Here is a 14470-nt window from a genome sequence, read left to right on the forward strand (position 1 = left end):
GTTAATTAGCGGCCACATCTTCATTATGCCGCAGCGGCGCTTTAAGTTCAAGCTGTGCCGCCTGGCGCGTGGTGAACGCAGCCTCGACTCGCTGCCAATTATCCAACTCTTGCTCCCCTCTCTCCGTCTCTCCTTCTCCCTCTCTTGTTCATTCTGTTCCGTCTATCTGCTGTTTACTTCCTGAGAAGTTGTCTCGCCAGGGTGAATCGTCGACTTCTCTCTTTCTTTCTGTCCTCTTCGCCCCTGTGAAAGTTCTCAAGAAAAAAAGTTTCACACGTTGTCTTTATATATATGCGGTTCTTCTTCTGTTTCGAGTGTTTGTCTTTGTTTTGCGTTCACTTATCACTGATTAGAGGATTTTTTTTTCAGATGAGTTCCAGTTTTGTTTGTTTCAGGTTTCTTTTTTGGAAGAGAAGGAGGGGTTTGCAGATAAAAAGCGGAGCCCCTTATTCTCCACGTCGGCAGCGTACAGTAGCAGCAGTGTGATGTTTTGTCTGTGTGTTGTAGGTTTTCATGTTCACTTTGGGCCTGATGTGAAAGAGAAGCTGAGGAGTGCGTTATTCCCCAAAGCGCCTGCTGTTTCAGATGTGCCTTTTCCTTTATGTGGGATCTGGAGATTGTCTGATAGATCTGGCCCTCGCGCTCACTTTCTCCTCTCTCTGTTTCTCTCACCCTCACTTTCTCTCACAGGCTTTTCTTTCCTTCTGTCAATGCATCGCTTTGTCTCTGATTCTTATTCTCTGATTTGAGAGCTCTCTCTCCCTCGATTTTTCTTCCTCTCGGTTTCAAAGTTTACACTGCGATCACGAGGCTAACACATAATCCACTTTAAGGTATTGCATTATTGTATATCCAATATTAGGAGAAATATCAGATTAAGTCATTTCGCAGATGGTAACGGAATGTAAATAAGAAGGAATGCACAGCGGACCATGATGAGGGAGACTGATCTACTCTGATATCATATGATCGGCTAGCGGACAACCACGCTCACCCCTCCACACACACACACACACACACACACACACACACACACACACCTAAACACACAGGTCACACAGTCCCTTGTTCCTCCCTCTACTTGCTCTGACCTGTGTTTTCTGCCTCATGTGTGTGTTTGGAGGTCAGTGTGTGTACATGCCAGTGACCATGCTAGGCTAGTGGTGCTGCTCATCAGCTCAACAGCTGTCACACACATATTTAACTCAACTATTATAACAGCAGCATATGGGAGGGAATGACGCTCCATAAACCAATCTCCGTCTTACTTTCTCTCTCGTGTATTTCTGTTTTATTCTCATCCTTTTGTGTCTCTCTCTTGTCATTTTGTTCATTTCTGCTGTTGCTTGATCTTCTTATCCCATTGTGGGGACTTGTGAGCATTGTGCAGCAGTTCTGCAGGCTGATTAATGTCTTCCTATTGTATGTAGGCTTTTTGTTATGAGATAGAAAAAGAGACTCAGAAATTCTATGATATTTCCATTTTCTTTTGGAATAAAAGAAAGCAAAGCCATGTGCACACACACACACACAGACGTCATACAGTATATGTGCCAGTGTGTCTATGTACAGTATGTATGTATTACAGCTGCCACAGATTTCTCTTCCTCCTCTCCTCTTCTCTCCTATCCTCTCCTCTCCTCCTCCCTACGGTACATTACAGTATTGCTAGCCAGCTCCACTCCAGCATATGTCCAATTAGGCCTGAAAGGCAGAGCGGAACTGTTCTGTCTGTGATTCGTCCCTGTGGGGGTCCTGTCCGAGCATCACGCTGGAACGCCTCTCCCTTCTGATCGCGCAGCGCAGGCGACACGTCGGTTTATGGTTTACCAAAATGGTGGAGTAATTATTGTTTTTGGTGTAAGGGGGAAACAGGAGCCGCTTGAAGAGAGCGCTATTCCCCTGCGCAGTGATAGTTTGATTACAGTGCTGCTGGTTGCCGCATGCCGACACACAGGAGCAGGAGGAGGGGGGAGGCACACACACACACACACACACACACACATAGGTGTTTACAGTACAGGAGCATGCATACGCCCAGGGAAACTTGAGTATATACACACAGGCAGGGAAAGAGCTGGAAGCGCTGTTAGCACTGAGAGACTATTTACCTGTCTCAAGCACTAACCACTTCAAGTGTCCATATCACCGAGATGTTACCTGATTGTACTGTGGCACCACCACCGCATCCTTATGATTGTGCAGCCATTTCCAGCCATTTCCATCATTCCAGATCAATTTTCCACATCAAACAGCTTTTACCTGCCCATTATCCTATTCAGCTATTACCTCTCTGTGCTGCCCTCCTGGCAAAGAGAGACAGAGAGGAGATGAGTGGTAAAGAGGGAACAAAGTGTTTTGCAACCAGTAGTACGGGTCAAAGGCCTAAAGACCCTATCAGGGATTTGATTTAATAAAGGGGCACTCTGCCAATTGTATCAAGTTGCATTATGGGAAGTATAGGACCCAGGATTTTGAGGGCAGGAATTCAGGATTTTGAGGGCTGCTCTGCTTTTATTTTGATCATTCATTCTTTAAATCTGTTTTTCACAAGCAGCCTGACTTTATGGAATCACAATTAAAGTTTTCTGGAATACACTTCTAATTCCTTTTTTTTTTTTGGTTTGCCGTCCTAAGGCATCTATCCTTCAATTTTATTGTAGGTCAGTTTAAAAAGTGTGGATTTAAATCCAGCCTAACTCTCTCAAATAAAGTGTTTATCAAGGTTAAATCTTGGACTGTAAAGATAGCACAGGATGAACAACACTTTTGTCTGAAGTTAGTTTCCACATACCTGTTTTTATGGCATTTTTGAAATTCCACATAATCCAACTCCAATGGATAAAAACAATGACTCAATGTTGAAGTACAGGAGTGATAAAACTGATTTGTTAAATAAGTGATCATGTTGCAGGATGTGCCTCTTCTTCTTCTTTTTATTTTATTTCCGTACAGTGTAGGCGCAGCATTGTTGTATTGCTGCCATGCCCAAAGATTCAAAAGCAGAACTGGTGGCCAAATAAAACACCACACTGTATGTTTCAACAAAAGCAAATTGATTAATGACAATAACATAAATGACATGATGTACCCACAGAGCTAAAGAGATACTGGGGTTCTATGGAGTATGTTGCCCAGTAGTTTATGGAAACTTATTTGGGAAATTTACTCAAAATTTGCACCAAATTTAGCTGAGCTCTATCCCCCTCTTTATATTTGTGGCTTCAACGTCATACCAGCATTAGACCTCTTTACAGGTTGATAAGATTCTTACCTTTCTCCATTCTCCCTCTTCTCCTCACTGCCTCTCCTCATCCTCTTTCCTCTCAAACTGTCAGTCAGTCCATCACACGCAAGTCTTTGTGTGTTGTTTTTGGCAGAACGCTGTTTAGTGCAACCATCTGTCTCCTACTTCTCTCTCTTTCTGTCTCCCTATCTCTCTCTCTCTCTCTCTCTCTCTCTCTCTCTCTCTCTCTCCCTCTCCCTCTCCTGTCGTCCCTGCCAAAGCCACCCATCGGAGGAGCTTTTTTCTGCTTCTCCTTTTAAAATCCTGGAAACCTTGTGAAGTCGTATGGCTCTCTGCCGACAGACGCGCACAGAGGGTGTGTGTCTGTGTGTTTGCGTGTGTTGTGGTTTGGTTGGGGAGATTGATGCGGGGAGAGGGGAGAGAACATCATCTTCCAAATAAAAGGAAAAGGCCAGCTGTTGTGAGAGTTTTGTGAACTGCCCTCATGACTTGCTTTTTGTCTTTGAATTGAGAAGATGGAGTCCTTAGAGTTTGTTTGTGTGTGTGTGTGTGTGTGTGTGTGTGTGTGTGTGTGTGTGTGTGTGTGTGTGTGTGTGTGTGTGTGTGTGTGTGTGTGTGTGTGTGCGTGCACGCGGGACTTCCTAAGTGTCTAAGCAGTGCAGACTGATGTCATATGTGTGTTCCATATGTATTGCATGAATATATGTATATGAGCCTGAATGCATATGATTCTGAGAAATAATTATGATATAATTTATATGTAACTGCCTTCAGAATGGTACTCAATCTGTTCTAGGATCAGTTACACACATACACAGCGCTATTTTTAGCATTATTGCAAGCATTGTTTTCAGCGCTTGTCTATGGGTGGTCACTAAAAGAGACGCCAAAGATGCTCATGTTTTCTACTCCCTTTTCTCCCCTCTTCCTCTTCTTTTCCTCCTCCTCTTTTCCTCCTTCTCCCTCCTCCCCCCCTCTTCTCCCTCCTTCATCAGCAGGTCCAGGGCCAACTCCCTCCACTGATGATTCCCGTCTTTCCTCCGGACCAGAGGACTCTGGCAGCGGCTGCAGCCCAGCAGGGCTTCCTCATGCCCCCTGGCTTCAACTACAAGCCTGGCTGCAGTGAGTAACACACACGTGCATTCATAAATAGGTGCAACTTTCAGTGTAAAAGGACTTTTTATGTGTGATGTTTCAAATGTTTTTCACCAAGCAAGGTAGAGTCTGACCATTTTCCCACACAGGGAGTCGGATTGTTTCCCAAAAGACGAGCTCGCCCCTACAACAACATCTCTCTCTTAATAGAAAAACCAGTCCAAATACACCCTTCCTGTTTACACTCTCAATCTCTCTCGCTTTATCTCTCTTTCTCCCTCTCTCGCTCAGTCCTCTTGGCTCCTTCCTTTTGTCTTGTCTATTTTTTGATGTATAAAAGCAACAAAATACAGGCGTCCTGCAGGACATGTTTTTTTTTTTTTTTTTTTTTTTTTTTTGGCTATCACGCTCCGGCTGTGTGGCAATGTGTTGTTTACCATGATAGAGAGAGAGAGAAAGAGAGAAAAAGAGTGGGGGTTGCTTGCCAGGGGATGCTGGGAATAAATGCACAGTGGGGGGGTTAGCAGAGGGGGGGAGGGGGGGATGGTGGGGAGGGTGGTAATGTGACCTGCCCCAGGTTCTCCTCACATTAACACAGGACGCAGCCAGAACATGTTTCCAACACAGCCCACACACAATAACACACATATACACACACAAACGTCCAGGCAGCCAGACATTGCTTTGTGATATCGCAAACACAAAAAATAAGGGAAAAAAAAATACTAAGAGCGTGCACACAAACGCAAGCTCGTGCACACTCAGTCCCTCTTCCCTTCCCACCCCCCTCCCACCCACCCCCTTAGAGTTTCACAGCTTCCCAAACAAGTCCATTCCATTTTAATTAGTGCCATCTTCACCCACGCCCACTGCCCACGTAAATACCCTGTCAAGTGGTGGGCTTGTCTTTTCACTGCCTCCGCCAACTCCAACCGGATTGGCACACTGCGCCAGGCTGGGCCGCCCCTGAGAAAACTCTCTGGCAACTTTCAAAGTTGTTGTGAGTTGATGTAGTTTGGTGCTGCAGCTCTAAATAGGACATGTGTAGCATTGTGCTCTGACATATTCTCACGGCGCTTCGTAGCTTTGAAGATATGAATAGATTTTATCTGCACAGTATAGACTTCTGTGACTTGTTTGAACACTTGTTGAACATTAACACAATAATGTCCAACCCACTGACATGACAAGATTTTGACACTATAGCTGTTTAACTTTTGAAAGGACTCTTTATAATTTGTTCTAAACAGTACTGCATTTTCAGGTTTGGCATAATTTTCTTTAAAACCTAAATTTATAAACTGATTTTCAGTTTTTCCTTTTATTTCTAAAACTAAGTTGCATAATACAACATAATACACAATACAACTCAGCTCTCAAATTAAAAAAGGATATTGTGTTATTCCACAAGTGGTCCCTGCAGTACCATTTGTCACATTCTCTTCTTTCATGTAATTTTCAAATTAGCTCTTTTAAGATGACACTGAAACATTTAAAGGGGCTTTCTAGTGTTCAAGCATTGCACTTTCACAAAGGTGGGGAACTAACAAGAGACAGATTGATAATCAGAAGTGAAGCAGCAGAGGCCAAAATACTCTTATTTTTAGTCTGGTCCAAAAAATTTTTTTTAGAAATGTCAAATTGCGCACCAATTGACACCAAAGGGATATCGATGACGTATTTGCATCTCACTTCCCTCCATCTATCTCCCTCTTTCGTCTGTTTGTCAGTGAGAAATTTTATCTCCGTCCGCTGAGGTCGCTGTCCCCAAGCCAAGAGCAACATGTTTGCTTTCCTCCGTCTTTCTCCCTTTTGTTACAGCGACCCCCAGGAGGAGCATAAATATCCACCCAGCTCATGTTTGTCCAGGGAGCAAGGAGAAAAGACCCATCTCCTAGAATACACAGTCCTGAAATAATTCTTTAATCCCTCCCGCCCCCCCTAACCCCACTGGAGAAAAGAATGTCTCAGCTTTTTTTTTTTTTTTTTTTAGAACCAAGTTATATGGGAAAATATGTCCGAAGGAAAGTCTTGGCTTATGCCAAGCACACACACATATTTACATGGGCACACAAATGCACAGTAGAAGGTCCTGATACAGCCAAGAGGCTGACCGCTATGCAGAAGGTTCAGGTCAGAAATGCAAGGTCAAGCCCTGAGAACATTCCCAAGTTTTCTCCTCGGTGTAACACCAGTATAAAAGTCTGACCTCTGTGTACTGTATTTTGGTTTGTGGGCATGACCTCAAGCAATTCAGAGCTGTCAACAGGCACATTTTATCAATATTACAGTGATTAGGTACTGTATTCTTCCTCTCCTCTCCCTATCTGCCCTTCCTCACCCTCCATCTCCTCCTCCCTCATCTCTGACCTTTCTCCCTCCCCTTTTCTCGCTCTCTATCCCTTTCTCTCGGAGTAATTACAGAGCAGCCTATCTGCACCTGGTCACTAATAATCCGCACTCGTCCTTTTCTCTCCTGCTTTTCTCTCTGCACTTCTGTCATCTCCTCCGCCCCATTTGTCCATCTATCTCTTGATTTATCATTCCTGACAGAAATGTGGGGTGGGGGGGTATGTGGAGAGTAACTTGTGAAGAGAGAAAGATGACAACAAGAAGGACACAAGGAGGCAGAAAGTGGGAGACAGAGTGAGAGAGAGACTGAAAGCATCCCTCTCCCAACAAAGCAGGAGAACAGTTGAGGGGGAAAAAAAGCGAGAGGAGAGAGCAGCAATCGGCGGTGGCGGCTCTTAATTATGGCGCTGGGGCCAGCTTTATCAGAATCCCCTCACCTCGCTGCTCTTTGTCAGGGGGTATTAAGGAGGAGGACACACAATCAGGCTTTTCATTAAGGCCCTACCGGCAGCACACACAAAGGACGGCTTTAACAGCTGCAGAGAAGGACTCAGGTGGTGGTGGTGGTGGTGGTGGTAGTGGGGGGGGGTTGATGGGGGTGAGGCGAGGGGAAGGGAAGGGAAGGGAGTGACGAAGGTGGGATGAGAGGGAGGAGAAAAACCAGAGGATGAGGGCAAAGGGAGGTGGGAGATGGAGGATAGAGGATAGGGCAAGGGATGGGTGGAGAAGAGAGGGAGGCTATGGGATGAAAAGAAGGAGATGAGTAAAGGGGAGGGGAGTTAGGAGATATGGAGAACACTTAGAATATTAATATTTAATATTAGCTCAATGTGTTACTTAAAAAATGTGATTTCTCTGGTTTTCTTCAGGTGACCCCTACCCTCTCCAGCTCATCCCCACAACAATGGCAGCTGCTGCTGCTGCTGCTACACCAGGCCTGGGACCCCTACAACTCCAGGTGAGATTACTCTGTCTACACATGAGCTCTTGGTAACAGATTTAGGGACCAAAAACATACAGTAAATTACAACAACAACTAGAAGTCAGACTAAATCATTCAGTTTTCCCTTATGCTTGGGTGGTCCCATTGGGAATAAATCCCCTGACAGTCTTCACACCATACTCCCCCTGAGCTATACAAGACCACAAACACAACCACACAGGGGAGGGCACGGGGTGCACAGCTGTCACCTCACTCCAGTGTGGACAGTGAAGTGATCCCATAAAAATATGATCAGAGCTAAAAAATCACACAGAACAAACAAGTGTAACTCTAGCCCTCTGGCTTTGTCCTGCTACAAGTTCAAGACAGAAATATTCAGATTGACTGTCAAAGCTACTCTGTGGTTGACGCTGAAGAGATTTCAGTCTCTTTTAACGACACTAAGGCGTCTTTATTTGTGATTTAGCTTTTAAGTTAACATCATGATCGGAATGATGATTACATATTGTTCTGCCTGTCCAAAAGCACTCCTTTCTCTCAACTTTCCAGCACAATAAAGGAAAGCGCTGTTCACTGTGATGGATTACATATGTCACATCACATGTACTTCTGAAATGTAATTTTCTTCATGTTCTGACATGAATGAAAACGAGCGGGAAAACACATACTGTACGTCAGAATTAAACCCCACTGAATGCTTACAAGAAAGTGTTCAGCGCGTGCTGTCTTCAGTAAAGTCAGTTTTATTTAAATGTCTGAAAATCACAAAAAAAATGCAAAATGTTGAAATGCACCACAAAATGTCAAAGTGCTCAAAAATCACTTCAGTATTAACTTTTCTTTAATCAGAAGCTGTGATTAAGTAGCCACATCACTGTAGCAAGTCAAAGAGGCTGAGCTTCACAAAGTAAAGCTACAAGCCAGACTCATTCAACTCATAGTCTGAACTTTGTTGTGTTATGTTCTGTGTGATTAAATGAGATGTATAATTTGATTGGACGCTGGAAGCTACCTGACAGTTTTGAGCAATCAAATTTAAGGGATCAGCTCATGTGCACATCGTAAGTTCAAGTGATCTGCTTGTTTGCTCTGCTACTATGTCATAAATTCAGAGGCCAAACAGTGAGTAAGCAAGAAACCAGAAAGCTTTAACAGAGAGAGACAAAACCACAGAGAGGTAAAACAATCACAAAAAAGAGTCAACATCTGTTATCCCACTCATAAGGAGGATGAGTCTGACTTTGGTCCTTTTCCTGTCTGCATATTTAGAATAAGTGGCCTACCGCTTGGTAATCCTGACCCCCCAACCATCACTTGTACACACACACCAAAACAGACAAACACACACAACTAGACCTCACATACTTCCACTCAGATCCACGTGGCTTTGAGGCCCCCTCTCCCAGGGGTTAAGAGCCTGCGCGGGCGTCCCCCCAGTTGCTTGTCTGAAACACATTAACCTCCGGTGCTGCCTCGGTACAGGCTGCACTTGGCCCTCATGTCTTCTTGACACGCATTATCATAAAATGTGACACACACACACACACACACAAACACACACACACACACACACACACACGGATATCGTAGAGAAACAGCTGCATTGACACACATATTTTTCTACACATCTTTTTCACTTACTGTTCACACGATTAGGGAATTATGGGAAAATATGGGTTAAAGGTTAGGCAGAGTGTGTGTAATACATTTGCACCTGTCAGCCAAACGTGCTGCCCCATATGCTAGACACTACAGGGAGAATAGAATAGCTGTGTAATTCTGTCATGGAGAACGGACCCCGCTGTCCTCACTGATTTCATTATTACTGGCTTGTGTGTGTGTGTGTGTGTGTGTGTGTGTGTGTGTGTGTGTGTGTGTGTGTGTGTGTGTGTGTGTGTGTGTGTGTGTGTGTGTGTGTGTGTGTGTGTGTGTGTGTGTGTGTAAGCACATTTGTGTGTTTAGCCTGAGAATAATGTCCTCCCCGGTGTTATCACTGCTTCAATCTAGCCGTCCATATGTTCGACTGTGTTCAGACTCACTCAATCTCCAGTTGAACGGCTTTGTCCACCTTGCAATTGGATTTTTTTTGTTGTTTTTTACCAGCAGGGAGGGGTGAGAGGACACAACAAGTGCAAAAAAACATCTCACTAGCAGATTTCTTTCTTACAATCCTCTCAGAAAAACACACAAACACAGTCACACACACACACAAACACAGTGGCACATTGAGATTAAGGCTTGTCAGAAAGAAACGGATTTGCCCGGGCTAACACAAGTACAGATGTCTCAATGTGGATGGATTTCCTTTGGGATCGTCTCCACGCCCTCATTTGATAAGGAGGTGTTTTCTGTTGCCGAGACGAGACATGACAGTTAGCTCAGGCCTTGGGTCGCCACGGCAACACAGTGGTTTTGTCGGAGAGGACACAGGTGAACCCACTTAGCTGAGACACACACACAAATAGAGAGAGAAAATGAAAGATTTTCAGATAGGGTACACAATGAACTTCCTGGTTGCATTCAAGAGTGCAAGGAAACATGTTGACAGAACATGTGGACACTTGAACTGCACACATACACACACATAGTCATTACAGTGTGTATATTGTTTTTTTTTAATATACCAATGTTTATAATAATTTCCTATTTCCTGCTATGTCATGCATTTCCTCTGATACATCTACAAAATTGCACTAAAAAGGGTTTTGAAAAGGTTTTATAATTACAAGGTGAGTCCAAGTCCATTTTTTTTATTTCATCTGCCCACAATGGAACAATGTAATCCTTAAATCAGATTAGGATATGACAATTACTAACATTGGAGTTTTAGTGATAGGCAACACACAGGTGACATTTTTTATCTCTGGCAATGACAGGATAATAAGAGAGATTAATCTGGTCTAGGTCATGACCTTTGGTGCCTCAGTACTTTCTACGGGCTTCAATAGACTCACTTGGGAAACTGGTAGAATAGCACTAATATATGCAGCCCATACTACACACACACACACACACACACACACACACACACACACACACACACACACACACACACACACCTTCATACACATTAAAGCTGCATTGGGCACCTTGCTGGCTGCTAAGTAACTGTTTAAGTTTTTTAATTAATATTATTATTTTAAATACCCAGAAGTCATGTAATAGTCTTTCTCTTTCTCAGAACAGCATGTTTGGTATTTTGTACTTCCCTCTTATATTTTGATTCATACATTACTAACTTCCTTGTAGGATTAGCTACATCAATTTAATATTGCACATTGAATTTAAAGTTTGGGTACTAGACAAGTTTATTTTTTATTTTTTTACAGAATCATCAAATTTGAAGCAGCACAGAGCTTGAGAAATCCCTAGAAACACTGAGTCTTACATTTCCCATAATGCAACTCAATAGTTTCTTCTGTTTAAGACCCTGATTTCTGACACAGGCTTTCTGATGAAAAACAAAAACAAATAACCCTGATGACATTGCCAGCAACTACACAAACAGCCATGTTTGTAGTTTAAAGTTAAACTGAGCTTGATTTGTAAAACCAACTAAAGGAAAAACAATTAATGAGGAACAATGGCTTTTACCCTAATTACACTACTGACATGGAAACTGCATACATAGAAAGAAAGCAGACAGCACAGCTTTGAGTTAAGTGCAGTTCTGAGAAAAATGTATTAATCTCTCAATGATTTAAAGCTGTTTCTATGTTTAAAACATCCTGCATAGAAATCAACAGAGTAGCACTTATACTCAATGGGAGCTTAATACAGAATCCTCCACAGACGGGTTTCAAGGCAACAGAGGCTTTGGAGAGTACAAGTTTGACATTTAGTATCTTAATCTGGGGGATGAGTGTGACATTGTGCATTAGAGCATGTTAATCTGACTCCCTATTGACCCTTGATATCATTGATATTATCCAAATCACATAAATGGACTGAGAAGGACAGACAGAGAGCTGAAAAATGCACTTATCCAGGCAAAAGAGAGAGACGGGCGATAAAGGTGAAAAGGCAGGGGTATTTAGAAAGATGATCAGTTAAAAGGATGAACAGAGAGAAAGAGAGATGGTATGGATGGAGGTAAATGAAGGAGAAAAGTGTGAACGTGTGTGAGAGATTAAATGTGTGTGTGTGTGTGTGTGTGTGTGTGTGTGGCGTGGTATAAAGAGGGTCAATGGCGTGGGTCAGGCATCATATGGAGAGGCAGATGTTGGAACATATTGTCCTGGATTACCACACTGTACACCGGAGAGATGGACGGACAAAACAACGGACAGGCGGTTAGAGGGAGGGAGGGAGGGAGAAGGAAAAAGAGGAAAAAAGAGACGGGGACAGATGACAGAAGGTAAATGAGAAATCAATCGAGCAACTCGTTTCTCCACAAAACCTTATCTTAGAAGAGAGAAAGAGTGCAGCAAAGCATTTTCTCGGATGTGAGAATTGCTTCCGTGTTGATATCGTCTTCTGGGCCCTAAAGGCTTGTTGGAGTTGCAAGGAAATGCCATTTTGTGATAGCAGCATGGGATCATTGGGAAATCAATAGGCAGCAGAGATAGCTTGACTGTAGTTAGGCAAATGCCGCCTTACCACTTCCAAAGGCATAATGAGTGTAGGAAAAGGATTGATTATTGGTGTGAAAGCCCACTTAATGACTTTATTGACAGTTAACATTTAGGTTTTATATGAAGTTATAACACTTCGCTATAAGTAAAAGGAAACTAACCTCTGTTTTCAACTAAAGCGAATACAAATGGAAAATAACCCAAATTCTTGAGGTGTTTATTGTCAAAGAAAATTCCACAGATTTGATGCTGTGTTTGTCCTTGAGGCTGTGCCATAAAGGTATAAGAAAGGCATTGAAATCATCTAATTTAAACTTGACCAGTGTATTCATCTTTCCACATGGGTCTCTTTTTTATTTTAATTATTGCATAGTTCAGTCACAAATACATTTCAATTACTAACACGACAATAAAGGCTCACAAGCAAAAGAGGCTGATAAAGACGTAAAGAAAGGAAAGTGTCTGTGTCGAACGCCTCTGTCTCACAGTCAGTCCAAACTTTGCTTCTTTTTCTGTGTGTGTGCTTCAGTACCAAAACACACTGAACAAAAACAGACCGACAGGAAGTCAGACAGACAGACAGACAAGAATCCATTAAGATCCATACAATAGTCCTCGTGTCCATGTAAACAATAGAGCTCAGACTGCTCTGAAGCGCCGCTAACTCGGACAACAAAGAGCGGCCGAGCTGGTAATCTGACTAAAGCTGCAGATTATTGACCAAGACTCACGCACACATATACATAGATCTCCTCCTGCTAAGATGACAGGGGAAACGGCATGACTGAGACAATGGACGCAACCTAGTGTGTGTGTGTGTGTGTGTGTGTGTGTGTGTGTGTGTGTGTGTGTGTGTGTGTGTGTGTGTGAGCACGTTGTCAATAGCACTAATACCAAACAATCATGTGTTCACTCAGAGCAACACCAATAGTCACACATCACCTTTTCACCTCTTGTCAATAGAGCTCAGGCTTAGGCAGGCACACACACACACACCTATACATGTACAAACACATCGCGGGAGTGTCATGTGACAAGCACACGCTGACCACTAGACATGCTCACATGCACACACACAAATACATGCATATGTGTTAGTGCTGGTCTTACATTCAGGGATTAGGGGACAGAAAGAGTGAGGCGCAGGTCTTAACAGTTTAAACACATACACACACACACACACACACACACACACACACACAGCTCAGCATGTACGCCTGGCTAGTAAATGACATTTCAAATTCCTTAGTCTCATCCTGCAAGTAAGACTGCATTCCCCCCCCCCACTCATTGTGTTGCTCTGTGTGTTTGTGTTTGTGTGTGTCTGTGTCTGTGTGTGTCTGTGCCTGTGTGTGTGTTTTCACTCCTCCGGTCACCCCAGGGGGCTTTGTGCTGTCACTTCCTGTTTGTTGACATGCATGTCGTTGTGGCGACGCTCTGGGCGCGCTCCACAGTGCCTCTGCCCTCTGTACCGTGTGTGTGTGTGTGTAAGCGTGTGTTTGTGTGTGTGTGTGTGTGTCATTGCACGCCGGCCCATTGAGCAGGCTTTGAGTGACGGGAGCTGGCCTTGTAATGGAACTCAATTCACTCCGCAAATAAAGAGGCCTTTGAACCACTGGTCCGAATATGGCAGGACACACACACACACACACACACACACTACACCGCCTGTGGTCCACTCGCTAGGGGGTTTGGCTGGTAGGGACGGGAGGAAGGGAGGGAGAGCGGGTGAGGGGTGTTCATGCTCGGCTGCACCCCCTCCTCACCCTCTCTTCCAGGAGCCACAGTGCAGCTAATTGAAGAGAAATGAGCGAGCGGAGGCCGATCTGATCTCAGCGAGCTGGTCCTCCGCACCGCGTTCGTGTAGCTTGCCGGAGCATGACCGATCTCCCGCTGATTCCCACATCAGCAGCAGCAGCAGTACACCCTGTCTACTGTATGCGCCTCAATTATCATTGTTCCCCTCGGTGTCCATAACAGCAGCAGATGCTGACACTCTATGGCTTTCTTTCCAAAAATGAAGACAAGCGGCACCAAAGGATTTGATAACACTGTCTGATATTCCGCGGAGAACAAATGTTCCCTTTTTTTCCCTTTTTTTCCCTTTTTTTTGAGAAGATTATGACAGAACATTAAGGTACCAGAAATCTGAAATAAATCAAATATGGAGAAAAGAAGCTCAGAACAGTCACTAGAAGCTGTATAACTATTTGGACATGAAGTTACCCAGCATCCTAGTTTGATTTTTTTTTGCCTCAG

General features: G+C 43.7%; 1 protein-coding gene across 15 annotated transcripts in view; it reads left to right on the forward strand.

Annotated features, from left to right (window-relative positions):
• sox5 (SRY-box transcription factor 5) overlaps window positions 1-14470 on the forward strand; it is a 232718-nt gene that overhangs the window by 197153 nt on the left and 21095 nt on the right. For 13 of the 15 annotated variants that reach the window (XM_051391850.1, XM_051391851.1, XM_051391853.1 and 10 more), the window contains 2 exons: window positions 4243-4369; window positions 7564-7652. In XM_051391850.1, coding sequence (XP_051247810.1) covers window positions 4243-4369; window positions 7564-7652 — 216 coding nt within the window. The remainder of the gene's footprint in view (window positions 1-4242; window positions 4370-7563; window positions 7653-14470) is intronic. The other 2 variants (XM_051391846.1, XM_051391841.1) reach the window with 1 other exon arrangement.

This window comes from Dicentrarchus labrax, unplaced genomic scaffold (genome assembly GCF_905237075.1).
Source record: "Dicentrarchus labrax unplaced genomic scaffold, dlabrax2021, whole genome shotgun sequence".
NCBI lineage: Eukaryota > Metazoa > Chordata > Actinopteri > Moronidae > Dicentrarchus > Dicentrarchus labrax.